Source organism: Ascidia mentula, chromosome 3 (assembly GCF_947561715.1).
Source record: "Ascidia mentula chromosome 3, kaAscMent1.1, whole genome shotgun sequence".
NCBI classification, from domain to species: Eukaryota; Metazoa; Chordata; class Ascidiacea; order Phlebobranchia; family Ascidiidae; genus Ascidia; species Ascidia mentula.
In genome coordinates this window covers 20,898,244-20,913,559 of record NC_138568.1, presented here as the reverse complement: position 1 = coordinate 20,913,559, position 15,316 = coordinate 20,898,244, and the positions used below count along the sequence as shown (strand labels likewise).

At 39.7% G+C, this 15,316-nt stretch overlaps 1 protein-coding gene across 1 annotated transcript; it reads right to left on the bottom strand.

Moving 5' to 3' along the window:
- Positions 1-4,344: 4,344 nt before the first annotated feature.
- LOC145895931 (uncharacterized) lies at positions 4,345-7,395 on the bottom strand. Its single transcript, XM_082984704.1, has 11 exons — positions 7,300-7,395; positions 6,863-7,018; positions 6,615-6,740; positions 6,411-6,560; positions 6,029-6,148; positions 5,851-5,961; positions 5,481-5,566; positions 5,249-5,345; positions 5,032-5,137; positions 4,661-4,819; positions 4,345-4,528 (listed from the first exon to the last, which is right to left on the bottom strand). The coding sequence occupies exons 1-11, from the start codon at positions 7,370-7,372 to the stop codon at positions 4,345-4,347; spliced, it is 1,368 nt and encodes a 455-aa protein (XP_082840830.1). The 5' UTR covers positions 7,373-7,395.
- Positions 7,396-15,316: the final 7,921 nt, after the last annotated feature.

Sequence of the window (15,316 nt, the reverse complement as noted above, 5' to 3'; positions counted from 1 at the left end):
ACGGAATTTAGTTTTCCAATCATATTTTTACTGCGCTACTTTATAATGACAATAAAAACGTTATTGGTTTGTTCGGCAAATTTAACGCAAAAATACTACATCAGAACAAAATTATGTTGCTACAGCGAAAACATAAACGACCAATATGCAAATTTATGACGTCATTAAGGACGAATCCGAAACTTTTCTGTTTTATCGCATCACTACGCGGTTTTCTCTTGTGTGGAAATAGCCTTGTTATTGTTAGTTTAGCTTTGTTGTCGCAACTCGCGGACGTATATGCGAATATTGAACTTGGCGTCTTACTTATTGCGCAGCCGAGATTTAAATAGAACCTCCAAAAATTTGATGGTAAGTCGTAGTTGTTCCTATAAGAAATGATCGCACAAGCATCATCCAACACAGCATAGTAATAATAAAAAAAGGACTAGGCAGAAATCATTCGACTATGACTTCCTTCATGTAGATATTCTTGTTTGTCTTTTTTCCGATTAAGAATGGACGTTAATTGCTTTAGGCTGTGGAATCAATCAATTGTCAGACGTGACATCGCGTTTCCTGGTATCGAATGTCTCAGAATAGAACACAATGACAAAATACAGCTTGCAAAACAGCCGTCGCGGCGGAAGCAGTGTACCCTGTAACACTGTCCGGTGCATCTACCACGTCATATTAAAGAACAGTTCTCAGTATTATTGATCTATTTTTTAACACGTAATTGCTTTGTCCCGACATCAACCTGTTACGATTAGCTACGGGCACTTTCCAGACTCATGTCAACTCGTTTAGAACGGACGAACATTCATCATTCATACTAACTGACAAAATTCATACTAACTGACGTAAAACATTATGGCCAGCACTCAAATGTTTATTTATGACAATATGGAGATGCGTCTAAGCGAAATGACCAAAGAACTACAGGCCTTGAAAACAGCTCAAACCGTTGCTGTTTTGCCACCTCCGAGCCGAGATTATTTATGACGTCAAATTTTTATGGCAGACAGGACTACCAACGTCCGCGTTTCTCACAAGCGCCACCTTCCGACATGTGTTATTACTACAGCAGGTATGGTTCGCATGCAACTACTTGTACTCCGCTCTGTTCATTTAACCATCAAAGAAACTGGCAACGTCCCTCTCATTAAGGGTGAACAATGTAAGAGGTGAAACACATTCACGTACTTTCACCATTTTTGTTTTCCTGTAAAAATTAAGTGCGCATTGGGAAACGAATTTCATACGGGAATGTAGAGTTATCTCTCAACTTGCTGGCCGTTTTACGTTGACGTTCCGCGTTTGTGACGTGAATTCTTGTAATATAGGTGCCGATTTTTGCATTAATTGTTTGTTGATGTAAACCACAAACGTTTGTTGCGCAGCATAAACGCGATGGGTAAAAAGTCACCTAAACGCTCTACGCGGAGTAGTCCTGTCAAACAGACAGACCAGGTCATGTTCAGTCGTGCAAATGTTATTATCGTAGAAAACACAACACACGATACCAGTTTAGAAATTGATCGATATCGAAACATTTTGACGAAGTTTCTCGCTTTAACACAACAGATTTCAGGTGATCGACTCACAAAACATAACGTGATGCACAGAATAGAGACTGCTGGGCGACCAGTATCGTAAGAAGGTTGTCGCCAGAGACGCTACATGTCGCCAGAGAGCATTTTGCGAAACCGGAAAACAAGGTATTGTTCGCCCTTCTTGTAGTCCTTAGACTTCTCCCTTGCATGTTGTCCCTAAAGCGATAAAACCCGTTTTGTGAAAGATTATTGAGCGCTAAACTTATTAACTGAAGACGATTCGTATCCATTGTCTTACTTTGCAATTATGCAAATAATTTGCATGGAAAAACCGTGTTTAGTTCCGTGGATTTGCTCTCAGCAATTATAAATTCCTGTTCATCCCAATTCCATCTCTAAAACAGCGGTGACTACGCCATTTCGTAGCTTTGATTTTTGCCGACTATTTTTTGGCCTAAAATGTGGTGGCCAGTCGTTCCAAAGGTATATCAACTAAGTAGTAAGTAGTTACCAGGGATTTTGTTTTGCTAATGTTGATGACTTTTTGGTTGCAAGTGTAGATGCAAGAACATGAGCGCCACCCCAGACACATATTCAAGAGATTATCGGATTACGGAATTTTGATCAATGAAAAGAAAACGCATCCTGGTAAAAGTAAGCCGGACTTCCTTGGTCAGGTTTAAGCCTCTTAAAGACAGGGTAGAGATTATTCGCAATTTCCCCAGACCCGAGGCAGTCACGGAATTCCATTCATTTTTGGGAATTTTAACTTTTTGGCAATTTATGCCTCATGCATCAGACACGCTACGTCATCTGAATGTAATGTTAGGTAACTAATCAAAGAATGGCAAAAAATGCTACAATGAATACCAGAGGCAGCCAAGGCATCTGAGGATATTAAAAAGAAGTTCAGTGATCAGGTCCTTCTTCATTATCCTCAGATCAATGGCAAGTTCTTGTGGGTTTGAGATGCAAGCAATTATGCCGTGGGTGCAATTGGCGTGTGGGAGCTAAACGCAATTTTCTCCAAGGCATGAAATAACGAGCAGAAAAATTACAGCACGTTCGACAGAGAGTTACTTGGGATTTATTTAGTGATTAAGCAAGGATATATTGCAGGGAAGGACTTATAATATTGTCTCAGATCCGTTATCTTTAGTTAAGGCTTTCCGCTCAAAGAAGAGCAATTTCACCCAAAACCGTCACACGGATTATATTGCCAAATATACAAGCAAAGTTGATTTCCTGAGTGGTTTTCAAAATGTAGTAGCCGACGGTCTTTCCCGAATCGAGGTAAATGCAATTTTCCTAACTGAGAGCTTCCTTTCGTTGAATGATTTAGCTCAGCATCAGCAAGATATAAAGACTTTCAGAAAAGTTTACAAGACTTGGCAAGTTCCCTACAGTGAGCTGAAGTTGACTGGAGTTTTTTCTACAAGAAGCTTTAGACCTATTGTACCTCAAGCCTTGCGGAAACGCACTTTGTGACGTTGAACGGGTTATCTCACCCCTGTGTAAAATCGCCGCGCCGCTTGGTGTCCAGTTGTTTTGTTTGGCACGGTCTTCATCGACACATTATTTAATGGAGCCAAACTTGTTTAAAATAGCAGCGTTACAAAGTTAGAAGGCACTTGAGAGCACCTTTGGGCAATATTGAACACACAGGTACATTTCAAGATGTCAACCTTTATCTGGTCGTGCCATTACCTTTATGTGGTACTGTGGACACAATGGAATTACTGTGACAATATTTCGTCCCAGTAATAATTACACGGACTGTCAACAATAACGTCAACATTCTCATGCATTCGCCTCATGACCTCCATTTTGAAACCATAACGTTAGGTCCGCTGCCATGGTTTTAGTTTTCAGATTTAGCCTAGCCAGCCTAACACCTTCATCTTTAAGGTGAATTCGTTCGACAGACTGTGGAAATGCTATGACGATTCAAGCAGACACAACCAACGAAGCATGACAACAAAAGGAAAAAGCACCAGACGCAAGTTACGCAACCTGAATTTGTTGAAGGGATATTGAACGGTTTCAAAAAGAAACTAATTCTGTTCTGTTTATATGTAAATTTTAGATATGTCTTTTACATCTCAGTGATTTGAACCCAGGATGCCCTGGACGCGAATCTCGATCAGGTTTTCTTCTTGATATGTGGGTCGCGCGTTTGACCGATGTTGCCAATCACACGCCCAACTTTAGATCGATACGCAATCGCATGAAAAATGGCGATAAAGGGGGCTGATGTCGAGAGTATCTTTATCAATTGCGGGAATTGTTCACTAAAAAGTGAAATCATAGGATAGCTGATGGTAACTTAACATTGCAATACAGTGGAACTGCCAATATCTCATCTAATGACTTTGTGTTGTTTTAATCAGAATTCTATCTGGTGTCCTTCGTTTACCGATCAAATATCGACCACAGAGTGAGAAAAACATTCGTTTTGTGAATTCTTGTTATGTTCACCACCTAGTGGTTGTATTGCTAAAATGGGTAAGGAATTACACGTCAGTAACTTTTGAAAGTTTTTGTTTTAACACCCAGATATCTGCTGGTAATAGGGTCGAACAATTTCGAAAAGGAGTTACCGTCACTTAACGATTTGCAAGGGACAACGGGTTTATTCAGCGTTGCGCGTACATCAATAAAAATATACAAAGCATGCGTCCACGTAAACGCACAGCGAAAATGCACAAAAAGCTAAATAATTTGTGTGGATATGAAAATTACAGCAACTATTTTCTGCCAATAGTGGAGGGTGATCAGGTAGTCTTTTTCTTTGTTTCTCTTAATCTCGTCATTCACAGCGGAATTTCAGCTCTGTGTTCTTTAGTGGTGCACCACCGTGGAATGACCTACAGTGCGCATAAGCACCATATCTTCCAGAATATGTTTCCGTCCACAACCCATTTAAAACAGCATAACTACAACCTCTGAACCACCACCCTCCTTGCTTGCGGTTAGAGCTCGCACAAAATCCACTGAAAATATAATATTGTCTTTGCATGTGTTTCAAACCATTATATATACAATTTATTTTGATGTGTATTTTTTTTATTCGTTTGTTTTAATCGAAAATCGGATGTCGTTATTTTGTCACGTTATATGCTAACCCATATAAGTTGTCATTATCTTGATCTTGGGTGCTGAACTTAACGTCATTTAAGCGAAAACCAGGGTGTCCAGACGGGTTAAAGCTGTTTCCAATATTTCCACTGTATCCGTCAACACAAATTCTGTATTTGTCGCTCTCTCCGTTCACATGGAAATGACTGCAAAGTTATTTTATAAAACTATTATGTTGCAATGACAGAGAATGTAAACCATGCATACGTAAACAAAAAGATAGTGTTTAGAAGCATAGACAATAATTATTACAACATATTGTATATATTATTTCTGCTATATAAACACTATATTTATCTTTAATTGTAGTGTTTTGTGGTTTCCCTGCGGGGCCACAATTACAATCTTGTTTCTTAACCTGTATTCGGCATATCCAGAATTTCCGTTGAAATCACCAATTTCGACACGAATGCGACATTGGGGACAGGTAAAACCTCTAACAATTTGGAAAACATGATCAAGACCTAAACGATCAAGAAAACAAATATTTGGATACTGATAATACTAAATGGTACGAATTACGTTTGGTGATAAACATAGCCTAGACAAATCAAAACTATTTTAAATTAACTCACCCCACCAGAACTCTCCATCCAAACTTCCAAACCCGTTCTTGTATTCGATCCAGTTTTGTTGAAAGTCAACGCTTCCATCAAAGCGACGTTGAAATACCTTTTTATCGGAAATAACGTACGTAAATGCCAATCACTTTTTGGAAGGTTTTCCAAACCAGTTGTATTAAATTGAATACAATTAGTTTTATGGACTAGAAAATAAGCACAGCAATATTTAGTCTTCTATGCATACCGTCCATCCGTTATTACAGATAACTTGTAACCCTGATTTGTAGGAATACAACCCGCTCAAATTTCCGTTCCAACACTCAGTGAATTCTAAACATTATTATGGTTACATAAAGGGGGGAATCACCTCAGTTGTGGTCAACTATCGTAGATTTACTCATGCGTAAACAAAATAGTTGTTTTGAAAAGTTAAGATTCAAAACAGGTTCGTGGTAAAGAAAAACTTTGATCTTAGTAAGATTATAGAAAACTGAAAATAAGGCCAAAAGTTTTAAGGGACGAAAAAGCTGTGCAATCAACATTGCCTTGTGTGTTGGGCTGTCGAGTCATTTATTGCACTGTTTTTTGCCCACCTAATTTCACAGATTGCCCACCTAATTCACAGAACTTTCCATAATATCCAGGTTTGCAAATGCATGCGTAATCACCAACCAGTTCCATGCATGTGCTGCCAGTAGTGCAGCTGTTGCCAGGGCAGCGAAGTCCTTGAAATATAATAATTTAAAGTATTTAAGTAATAAGTTAAATTTGACAGTAACAACTGTTACGTGCTTTCAAAGGTGAAAGCTGCATCTGAAGAAGAAGCAGATTTGCTTGTGAGACCGTTGTTGGTGGAACCAGTGTATGAAGGCTGACCCTTTTTCATGTAAAACTTCACCACCCCTCCTTTATCTAAAATAAAAAGCAATTCAAAAAAAAGGTAAACTGGTACCATTGGACCAGATTTCCAAAAACTGAGTACAAGATGTAATTTTGAAACAATTTGGCTCTTCACTTTCTTGTTTCAAACACCAACATGTAGGGTTATAAAAAGTGGCCGCAGCGACATTTGTTTTCGCAGAACATAAACGTAGCGATGGGGAAGAAACCGGGCAATGGGCAAGCATGCATCGTGTGGGGCGCCATATACAACATGCAGGAAGTGGTTCCTAACCTGTTATTAGTCCAGCGTGTATGGCAGCACTGCACACAGACGAATGACTGCTGTGGATATCTGAACCAAACACAGGATCCTTTCCACAACCGAAAGGACATTCGACTTCCGTGATCTCTTGAGATGAGTATCCTTGTGTGGCACATGTCACTGCCACATAAAACATGTCATGTGCAGTAATAAACAAACAAATAATATAATTACTTTCAAACGAATACGTGTCTCCACTTGCAGAACACGATTGACTCCTTACTCCGTTCCTCATCCCACCACTGTAGAAATTGTTTTCTTGACTCGGACTTCGATAAACAGTAACCGGTCCCCCGTCGTCTGCAGCAGAAATATAAATCTTAACACTTTGCAAAAAAATCATTACCGGGTTAAGTTTAGGGTGTTTTCATCAATTTAACTTGGAGAAATAGAGTAAAGAGTTTTATTATAATTAATGTTACCTGCAATCCATTGATCTTGCATTGCTGCCAAGCAAATAGGTCCCCTGGTGTAAACCCTATTTCCACACAATGATGATTGTTTCCTCAAACAACCGGCAGGACACAACACGACCGTGATCGAGTGTACGAGATCGGAGAACTGTGTGTCACATGTCACTGAAAGTGGTTTCGAATTATTAAAAACCTCTCATCAGTAAACGCGGAGGGCGTTCTTTCTTACATACATACATACAGACATAATTTATTCTTCCGTCACAAGCATTAGAGAAGCAAAACAGGATAAAATTCGAAATTAATGATGTGAATCTAAGAATCAATTTATCTGAAGAAATCATTCCAAATAAATGACCCACGTTGGAAAACAAATAAACGTACGAATAGTTAAGGGCAGACATACAAGTGCACGTATTAAAATAAAATACTTTACAAAATCTTACCATTTGAATGCTGGCCTGCAAGACCACGTGCAAAAAGCGTGAGCAATAATGCTGCAATGACCTTCTTTGTCATCGCGGGGAAGTGTTACCCAATACTTTGCAGGACGAAGAAATTGACGCTGTGTCACATAAGTAACTATGATCTTCCTACGTTTTGAAATCCTTTTTAAAAACTGTCGTTTAAACGGTGTGTGTATGCCAAATATTCTGACACCCAGAGTTGGTCTCGAAAAACACGCAACGTAAAACAGGTACAATACGCACAAACAATTCACAGAACTTGTGTATAAGCTGCAGACAGAAGCTGCAGACATTCACAGAACATTGGCATCATTTGATATGTTTTGGAGAAAGGACAGTCACTTACATCAGTGATGGACTGAATTCTTAGAAAACAACAAAACATACACCGAGGTATTACGAGTATAGCTTTTCTGGACGTAAATCGCGTCTTTTCCACCCTTCTAGACTTGGTTTTAAAACATTTGATCTCATTGAAACTACCATGTTAAATCGCTGTATTCCAGACGGGAATTCCCATCACCCAGCAACGGTTTTCCAAAGGGAGGCAAAAAGAGTTCGAATGTGATTCAGACTTCCATAGTAGGAGAAGCTTAATTATAAAGTCTTGCGATCACTCTTCCCCAAGAAAATGGTCTGCGACATGACCAACCCGGCTAAGGACTGGAAGACAGTTTAGACCTCGCATTACGGGCAATCCACACAAGCGTGATATATGGGCGACGAGTCTCGTCAGCCTAACGAAATTACAAAAAGTGAAATTCCTGAATCCACACACCGTGGTAGTGTACATTCGTCCACCCACCCACTCTCGCTTACAAGGCACGGTGTAGTGCACAGTGTGGAGGCAAAATCCAGCTTATTCACGCCCTCTTTATAGGAACTAAGGCATGACGGGTATACCAACTGTTCTAAACTTAACTTCAAAACGATCGATCACATTAAAACAGAATAATAGAAAACCCTGAATCCACACACGGTGGGAGTGTATAATCGTCCACCCACTCTTGCGCGCTAACCCACAAAGGCACGGTGTGGTGCACTGTATGGAGGAAAAATCCAGCTTATTCACGTTCTTGCGCACATCGTGCTCTTTGCGGAAACTATGGGGAACAACAAGTCTGTGGTCGTACCAACATGTCATTTGTCTTGTCTTCTTTTTATGACTTTACCTTTATCTCACGGACCTCAAATCAAAATTATAAATAATCTCTGTAGAAGAATCGCACAACCCACAGGCACATGACTTGCTTCCTGTACGTCACACCATGCGATACGTTTTTTTCCATGAAATTAAGAATCGATTTTGCAACACAGCATTGTGACACCTGTCCACAAATTTCCTACCTATGTTATTTGGAACTTTTTAATGGATTTCGGTCAAAACACTTATTTGGTAAATATTACAGTCGTGTTCATTGCTCGGTAATGTTTTTGATGAATATAACATAATGAAAAAACACAGCTTGCAAAAACAGCCAACTCGGCGGAAGCATGTACGCTGTAACACTGTCTGGTGCATCTACCACGTCATATTAGAGAACAGTTCCCAGTATTAATGGTTCTATTTTTTATCACGCAATTTCTTTGTCCCGACATCAACCTGTTGCAATTGGCTACGGGCACTTCCCAGACTCACGTCAACTCGTTTAAAACGGACGAACATTCATCATTCATACTAACTGATAATCGTAGGCTTTTGCTACGTTTCGTTAAAGCGCGTTAAAAACATTAAATCAGGGGGTTAATTTTTGTGTTCAAGTATCACTTAGGGGTCATCAAATATGCACTGACCGTTCCTGGAACGTAATACAAAATATAACACTGCCGTATATCTGACTCCTGCGCTACTGGTTAAAAAAAGAATGTAGACATCTAAGATTTACTCTCCGATGGCAACACTGACCAGGACGCGTCTATGTTTTTGCCCCCGGGTGAAGCACCGTCTTCGACGCCTTGGCATTCTGGCATTTCTGCACCCAATTTTGCATTCGCATTCGCATCCGCATCACCCATGCCAGCTAAAGTACAAGTTACCTCCCAATGTGACAGGATTCTTTGATGTTGTGGTTGTCGACATTTGAGATTAATTTTCAGAACAATCGGGGGTCACGTAACTGACGGTAAAATTAATTTTTGAATATTGATTTTTGCGTTTAAGTGTTTGTGCCATTTGTCCTCGTATATGTCCAATTGGTCCATGGGCGGTTGTTGTAAAAACACCACAGAGTAGCATTCAGCTAGCTTTGGTCTTTCGCTGAATTGTTGATGGTGGTGTACTTCGTAATGGCGGAGTAATGCACTTTTGTCACCGTGGCCCTGGTGTTAAAAGTTCTCCACATTTGTCGATGTTGGTTCCATCTGGTGGACAGCTTGTTTTTAGTTTGTCCCACATATTTGTTTTTTTTACAACAACCGCCCATGGACCAATTGGACATATACGAAGACAAATGGCACAAACACTTAAACGCAAAAATCAATATTCAAAAATTAATTTTACCGTCAGTTACGTGACCCCCCACCCATTTCATTTCATTTATTTATTTTATTACAATCTTTTTATCGTTGTTTCACCTGATTAACCAATGTACGCCTGTGGTGATCAAAAAGTAGGTCACTTGTAACATCTGATCAGAGCGTCGTGCAGTATGTTAGCAGCAGAGGTTTCTACTGTTCGGCCAGTTTTATCTTTTTATCTTTTTATCTTTTTTAGCGTCTAAATATGTCTTTTCTGTTTATTTTGTTTGTAGAACTGAAGATGCTTTAATAAAAAGCGAAAAATGTTTTATAAAATCAGAAGCGTGGACACAAAGTTGTTCTAGTAACATTTAAAATTGAATTGATGGTTAACTTGTGTCACGTGAAAGAAGTGTAGCTGGTTAGGTAGATTTCATGAAGTAAAAACAATTTATTGCTCTAGGACAATTCAGCGGTGCACAACCTGCGGCCGCGGACGCTATTTTTTGCGGCCGTGCACGTTTATATCAAAATATATGCATTGGCGGCCGTCGTTGCTTCTGAAACTTGTTTTTCTAGCGGTCTCAAGAGTTAAGCTTTTAATTAGGCCCATTTCCATTTCCGCGTCATACACATTCGTTCGCTGTAGCGAGTAGTAACTGGTGCAGCCACCGCAACCCAGACAAAGCGCAATAATGTGGATCGTGACGTCATAAAACATCAATAGTATATCCGTGAATTGTTATGTACGCATGTGCAGTTGTCGAAAAGCTAAATAGTGGAATCGCGCAGTCATGTCGCTGAAACGTGAAAGGTTGTTAAAACAAGAGAAAAGGGCGTTTAATCCCAAATGGGAAGTGGATTATTTTATGACGGAGACGTGAACCTATAGCGTGCATGAACAAGGCAGTCATTGAATAATTCGACATTTCATTACATTGTAATATACGTAATTTGGCAAATGTAAATAATAAATAGTGCACATTTTTCAGGTATGGAATTATTTCCATTCCTTTCTTATATTGCTCACGTCAACATGTCGTAATTATCAGGGGTATATCGTTGAAAAAGCAGTATATTCAGTGGCGGCCGTTACCACACAGTAGTGTGTGTGTTGCGGCCGGCAATAGTAAAAAGGTTGTGCACCCCTGCTCTAGGTAAATACCATCAAAATCTGAGCCCAGTCGCAGAGAAACTTTAAATAGATTGCCCGCTCATATCAGAATGATATTGGCACCCGATTATGGTTTGTATGTCGGCTGATCATCAGTGAGCCAGGTAAATTTCAGACAGACAGATTGGTCAAACATCACGCAGGTGCCTCGGACACGAAAAACATTATGGCCAACACTCAAATGGTCATAAATGACAATATGGAGAGGCGTCTAAGGCAAATGAACGAAGAACTACAGGCCTTGAAAACAGTCAAACCGTATAACACCACTTATATACAAATATAAACCCACTGATATATTTACTTAAAACCGCTGATATATTTATATAAAACCACTTGTACATTAATAATGTTGCAGGAGGACGGACTACTCGTACTTTGTTGAAACATTTAACGACCGATGACGCATGATACCTGCCATTTTCTCCTTACTGTCACCAACTGATATGCAATGCGTCATGTTAAAGAGAGTCACATGAGAAGGTTGCACTGCAGTAATGTATTCTTAGCATGGCACCAATGTATACTAAAAAGTCTTTTTGTAATAAAACTCTTTTAAAATGTGACCTTTTGAATGCTGGCCAACACGTTCACCAAGACATGATGGATATATCTTTCCATCTGTTCTAAACTTAGTTTCAAAACATTTGATCTCATTGAAACTACCATGTTAAATCGCTGTTTTCTAGACGGGTATTCCCATCACCCAGCAACGGTTTTCCAAAGGGAGGCAAAAATACATCGAATGTGATTCAGACTCCCATAGTAGTCTAGAGAAATTTAAGTCCCAAGTCATTGCGATCACTCTTTCCCAAACAACATGGTCCGCGAGAAGATCATCCCAGCTAAGGACTGGAAAAATAGTTTAGACCTCGCATTACCCGCAATCCACACAAGCGGGATATATGGCGACGAGTCTAATCAGCCTAACGAAGCTAACGGAAAAAGTGAAAACCCTAAACCCACACCGTGGGAGTGTATAATCGTCCACCCACCCACTCTGGCTTACTCTCAAAGTACGGTGTAGTGCACTGTGTAAAGGAAAATCCAGCTTATTCACATGCTCTTTGCAGGAACTATGGGAAACAACAAGTCTATGGTCATACCAACATGTCATGTGCCCTGTCTTCATTCTGTGTCTTTACCGAACCTCACGGACCTCAAATGAAAATTATTAATTAACGCATCATGGGTAATATTACGCAATCCACGTAAAACAATCGCACAACCCACAGACACATGACTTGCTTCCTGTACGTCACACCATGTGATTCGTTATTTTTTCATGAAATGAAGAATCGATTTTCCAGCACAGCATTGTGACGCCTGTGTACAAATTTCCTACCTATGCAATTTACATTTTTTGATGGATTTCAGTCAAAACACTTCAATACTATTTGGTAAATATTATTGTCGTGTTCATTGCTCGGTAATGTTTTTGATGTAATTATAGCAGTTATCATGAAAATCCAACACCAAATACATTAACTTAAATAATATAAAATACTGATAAAATACGGAATTTAGTTTTCCAATCATATTTTTACTGCGTTACCTTATAATGGCAATAAAAACGTTATTGGTTTGTTCGGCAAATTTAACGCAAAAATACGACATCAGAACAAAATTATGTTGCTACAGCGAAAACATAAACGACCAATATGCAAATTTATGACGTCATTAAGGCCGAATCCGAAACTTTTCTGTTTTATCGCATCACTACGCGGTTTTCTCTTGTGTGGAAATAGCCTTGTTATTGTTAGTTTAGCTTCGTTATCTCAACTTGCGGACGTAAATGCGAATATTGAACTTGGCGTCTCACTTATTGCGCAGCCGAGATTTAAATACAACCTCCAAAAATTAATGGAAAGTCTTAGTTGTTCCCATAAGCAATGATCGCACAAGCATCATCCAACACAGCATAGTAATAATGAAAAAGGACTAGGGAGAAATCAGACAGCTTTGACTTCCTTCATGCAGATATTCTTGTTTATCTTTTTTTTTCAATTAAGAATGGACGTTTATTGCTTTAAGCTATGGAAACACAATTAGTTGTCAGCAACATAAGGTGACGCGGCATCGAATGTCCTCGTATCGAATATCTCAGAATAGAACATAATGAAAAAATACAACTGGCAAAAGAGCCGACGCGGCGGAAGCAGTGTATGCTGTAACACTGTATTGTGCATTTGCCACGTCATATTAGAGAACAGTTCCCAGTATTATTGATCTATTTTTTAACACGCAATTGCTTTGTCCCGACATCAACCTGTTACAATTAGCTACGCGCAATTCCCAGACTCACGTCAACTCGTTTAAATCGGACGATCATTCACCATTCACGCTAACTGACAATTTGTAGCGCTCAGTCTACCTCATTAAGACGTTCGACACAAAACTTGTCATAACCTTTAACACCAACGTCATTTTTGAAGTAGTCTTCCTTTTCCCCGAACCCAATTAACTGCAATCTCTATGACTATATATTCCCTCTGTTCAGACGCAGAGAAATTGTCAAAAACATTGTTTTTTGATATATTGCCCGCTCACATCAGAATGATATTGGCACCCGGTTATTGCTGATCACATAACGTTGAACAGTGAGCCAGGTTATTTTCAGCCAGACAAAGTGGTCAAACATCACGCAGGTGCTTCGGCGTCTAAGGGAAGTGATCGAAAAACTACATGCCTTGAAAACGATTCAAACCGTTACATCTGTCACCGTACGGTTTCAAGCGCCAAGAGGGCAAAATGGTGGGTATTACAGGTCTCGTAATTTCGCAGAGCGCAGCAGTATATATCGGCCGCCTCCTAGTCGAGATTATAACGCTTGACCACGCCCGAGGTCAACGAACTTTAATGGCAGACAGGACTACCAACGTCCTCGTTTCTCAAAGGCGCCACCTTCCGACTTGTGTTATTACCACAGCAGGTATGGGTCGCATGCAACTACTTGTACTTCGCCCTGTTCATTCAACCGTCCACAAAAGGGGAAACTTCCCTCTCATTAAGGTAAACAATGTAAGGTGCAAAATGCATTCACGTACTTTCACCATTTTTGATAGAAATCACAAGCTGAATTTCTTTGTAGATACTGCAGTGACCTCAATCTAATTCCCAGTAATTTAGCGAGTGAATTTTGTCCCAGTTTTCCTGTGAAAATGAAGTGCGCGTTGGCAAACGAGTTACAATCGTATGGGGAAGTAGAGTTATCTCTCAACTTTAATGCTGGCCGTTTTACGTGGGCATTCCTCGTTTGTGTCGTGGATTCTTGTATAACGTTTTTTTTAGTTTTTGGGCCCAGTCTGTGATACTCGCCGGCTTGCTATTATTCTGTTGTTTGTTATCAAGGTTTTTCGTGACGTGTTATACCATATTAATAAATGCCCACGTTTATTTGTTTCACTCATGATAACTAACCTTAACATAGCATTCTGTTTTGCTATCAAACATATTTGCCATGCTGGTAAACTGTACGCTTGAATCGGTTTTGACAAACTGCCGGATCCAAATTTTCCGCCGGATTTGATTGATAACTATCCGGATCCGGTCGGGCTGGATAATTTGGAAATGGGAACATCACTAGGATTCATAGTGTTCACATCAGCCGTGAAAAATATTCGATATTCACAAAACATAAAAGTTCTCTTCTCAACAAAACTTTATAAAAATATGTTGTACTTAGCATGCGGTGGTGTAATCTCGTGTTATCTTTGTCTATTACCGTCAAATTTTTCGAAACACGTCTTGTTACCCAACACCCCAAAATCTCAAAAATAATTGCCTGTTGTTGTCACGGCAATGTTTTATCCGCTTGAGGAGCAAGGGCACCGTACCACTGCCTTCCGCTGGTTCTACTTTTGACTTTCTGACTCTCTCTCACAATTTGACCTTTTAATTACTCTGGTGAAAAATCGTTTTCAAGGGATCGGAAAATCGCATGAGCTCAAAGAAATATTACTGGGTGGACCTAATGTATCGGAACTGCAATTCAGGCAACAATTCCCTTTTATATGTCCGACACAATGCGTTCGGGTCGAGTTTTTCGAAAGTAACCGACTTGCTGTTTTTTGAACGCGACAGAGACTAGTCACAGACTGTAAATCACAAATTGTTGTTTAAGCTACAGACAGTGCACATGGTTGTTTGTACATATCCTGGTCCGCAACGGATTGACGCATACCGCAACGTCACCTCATTAGGTCGAAACAGGGTGTACACCTGTCTGTAACTCACTTACAAATTATTGGGTCATTTACAGCACATTTGTAAAATGTGTTTTTGCAAAAAGCTCTGCTTACATTAGGTTGAAGGAGAAAGGTTGGAATGAAACACTCCAAGAAACTGGTAGCAAAGTTTACTGTT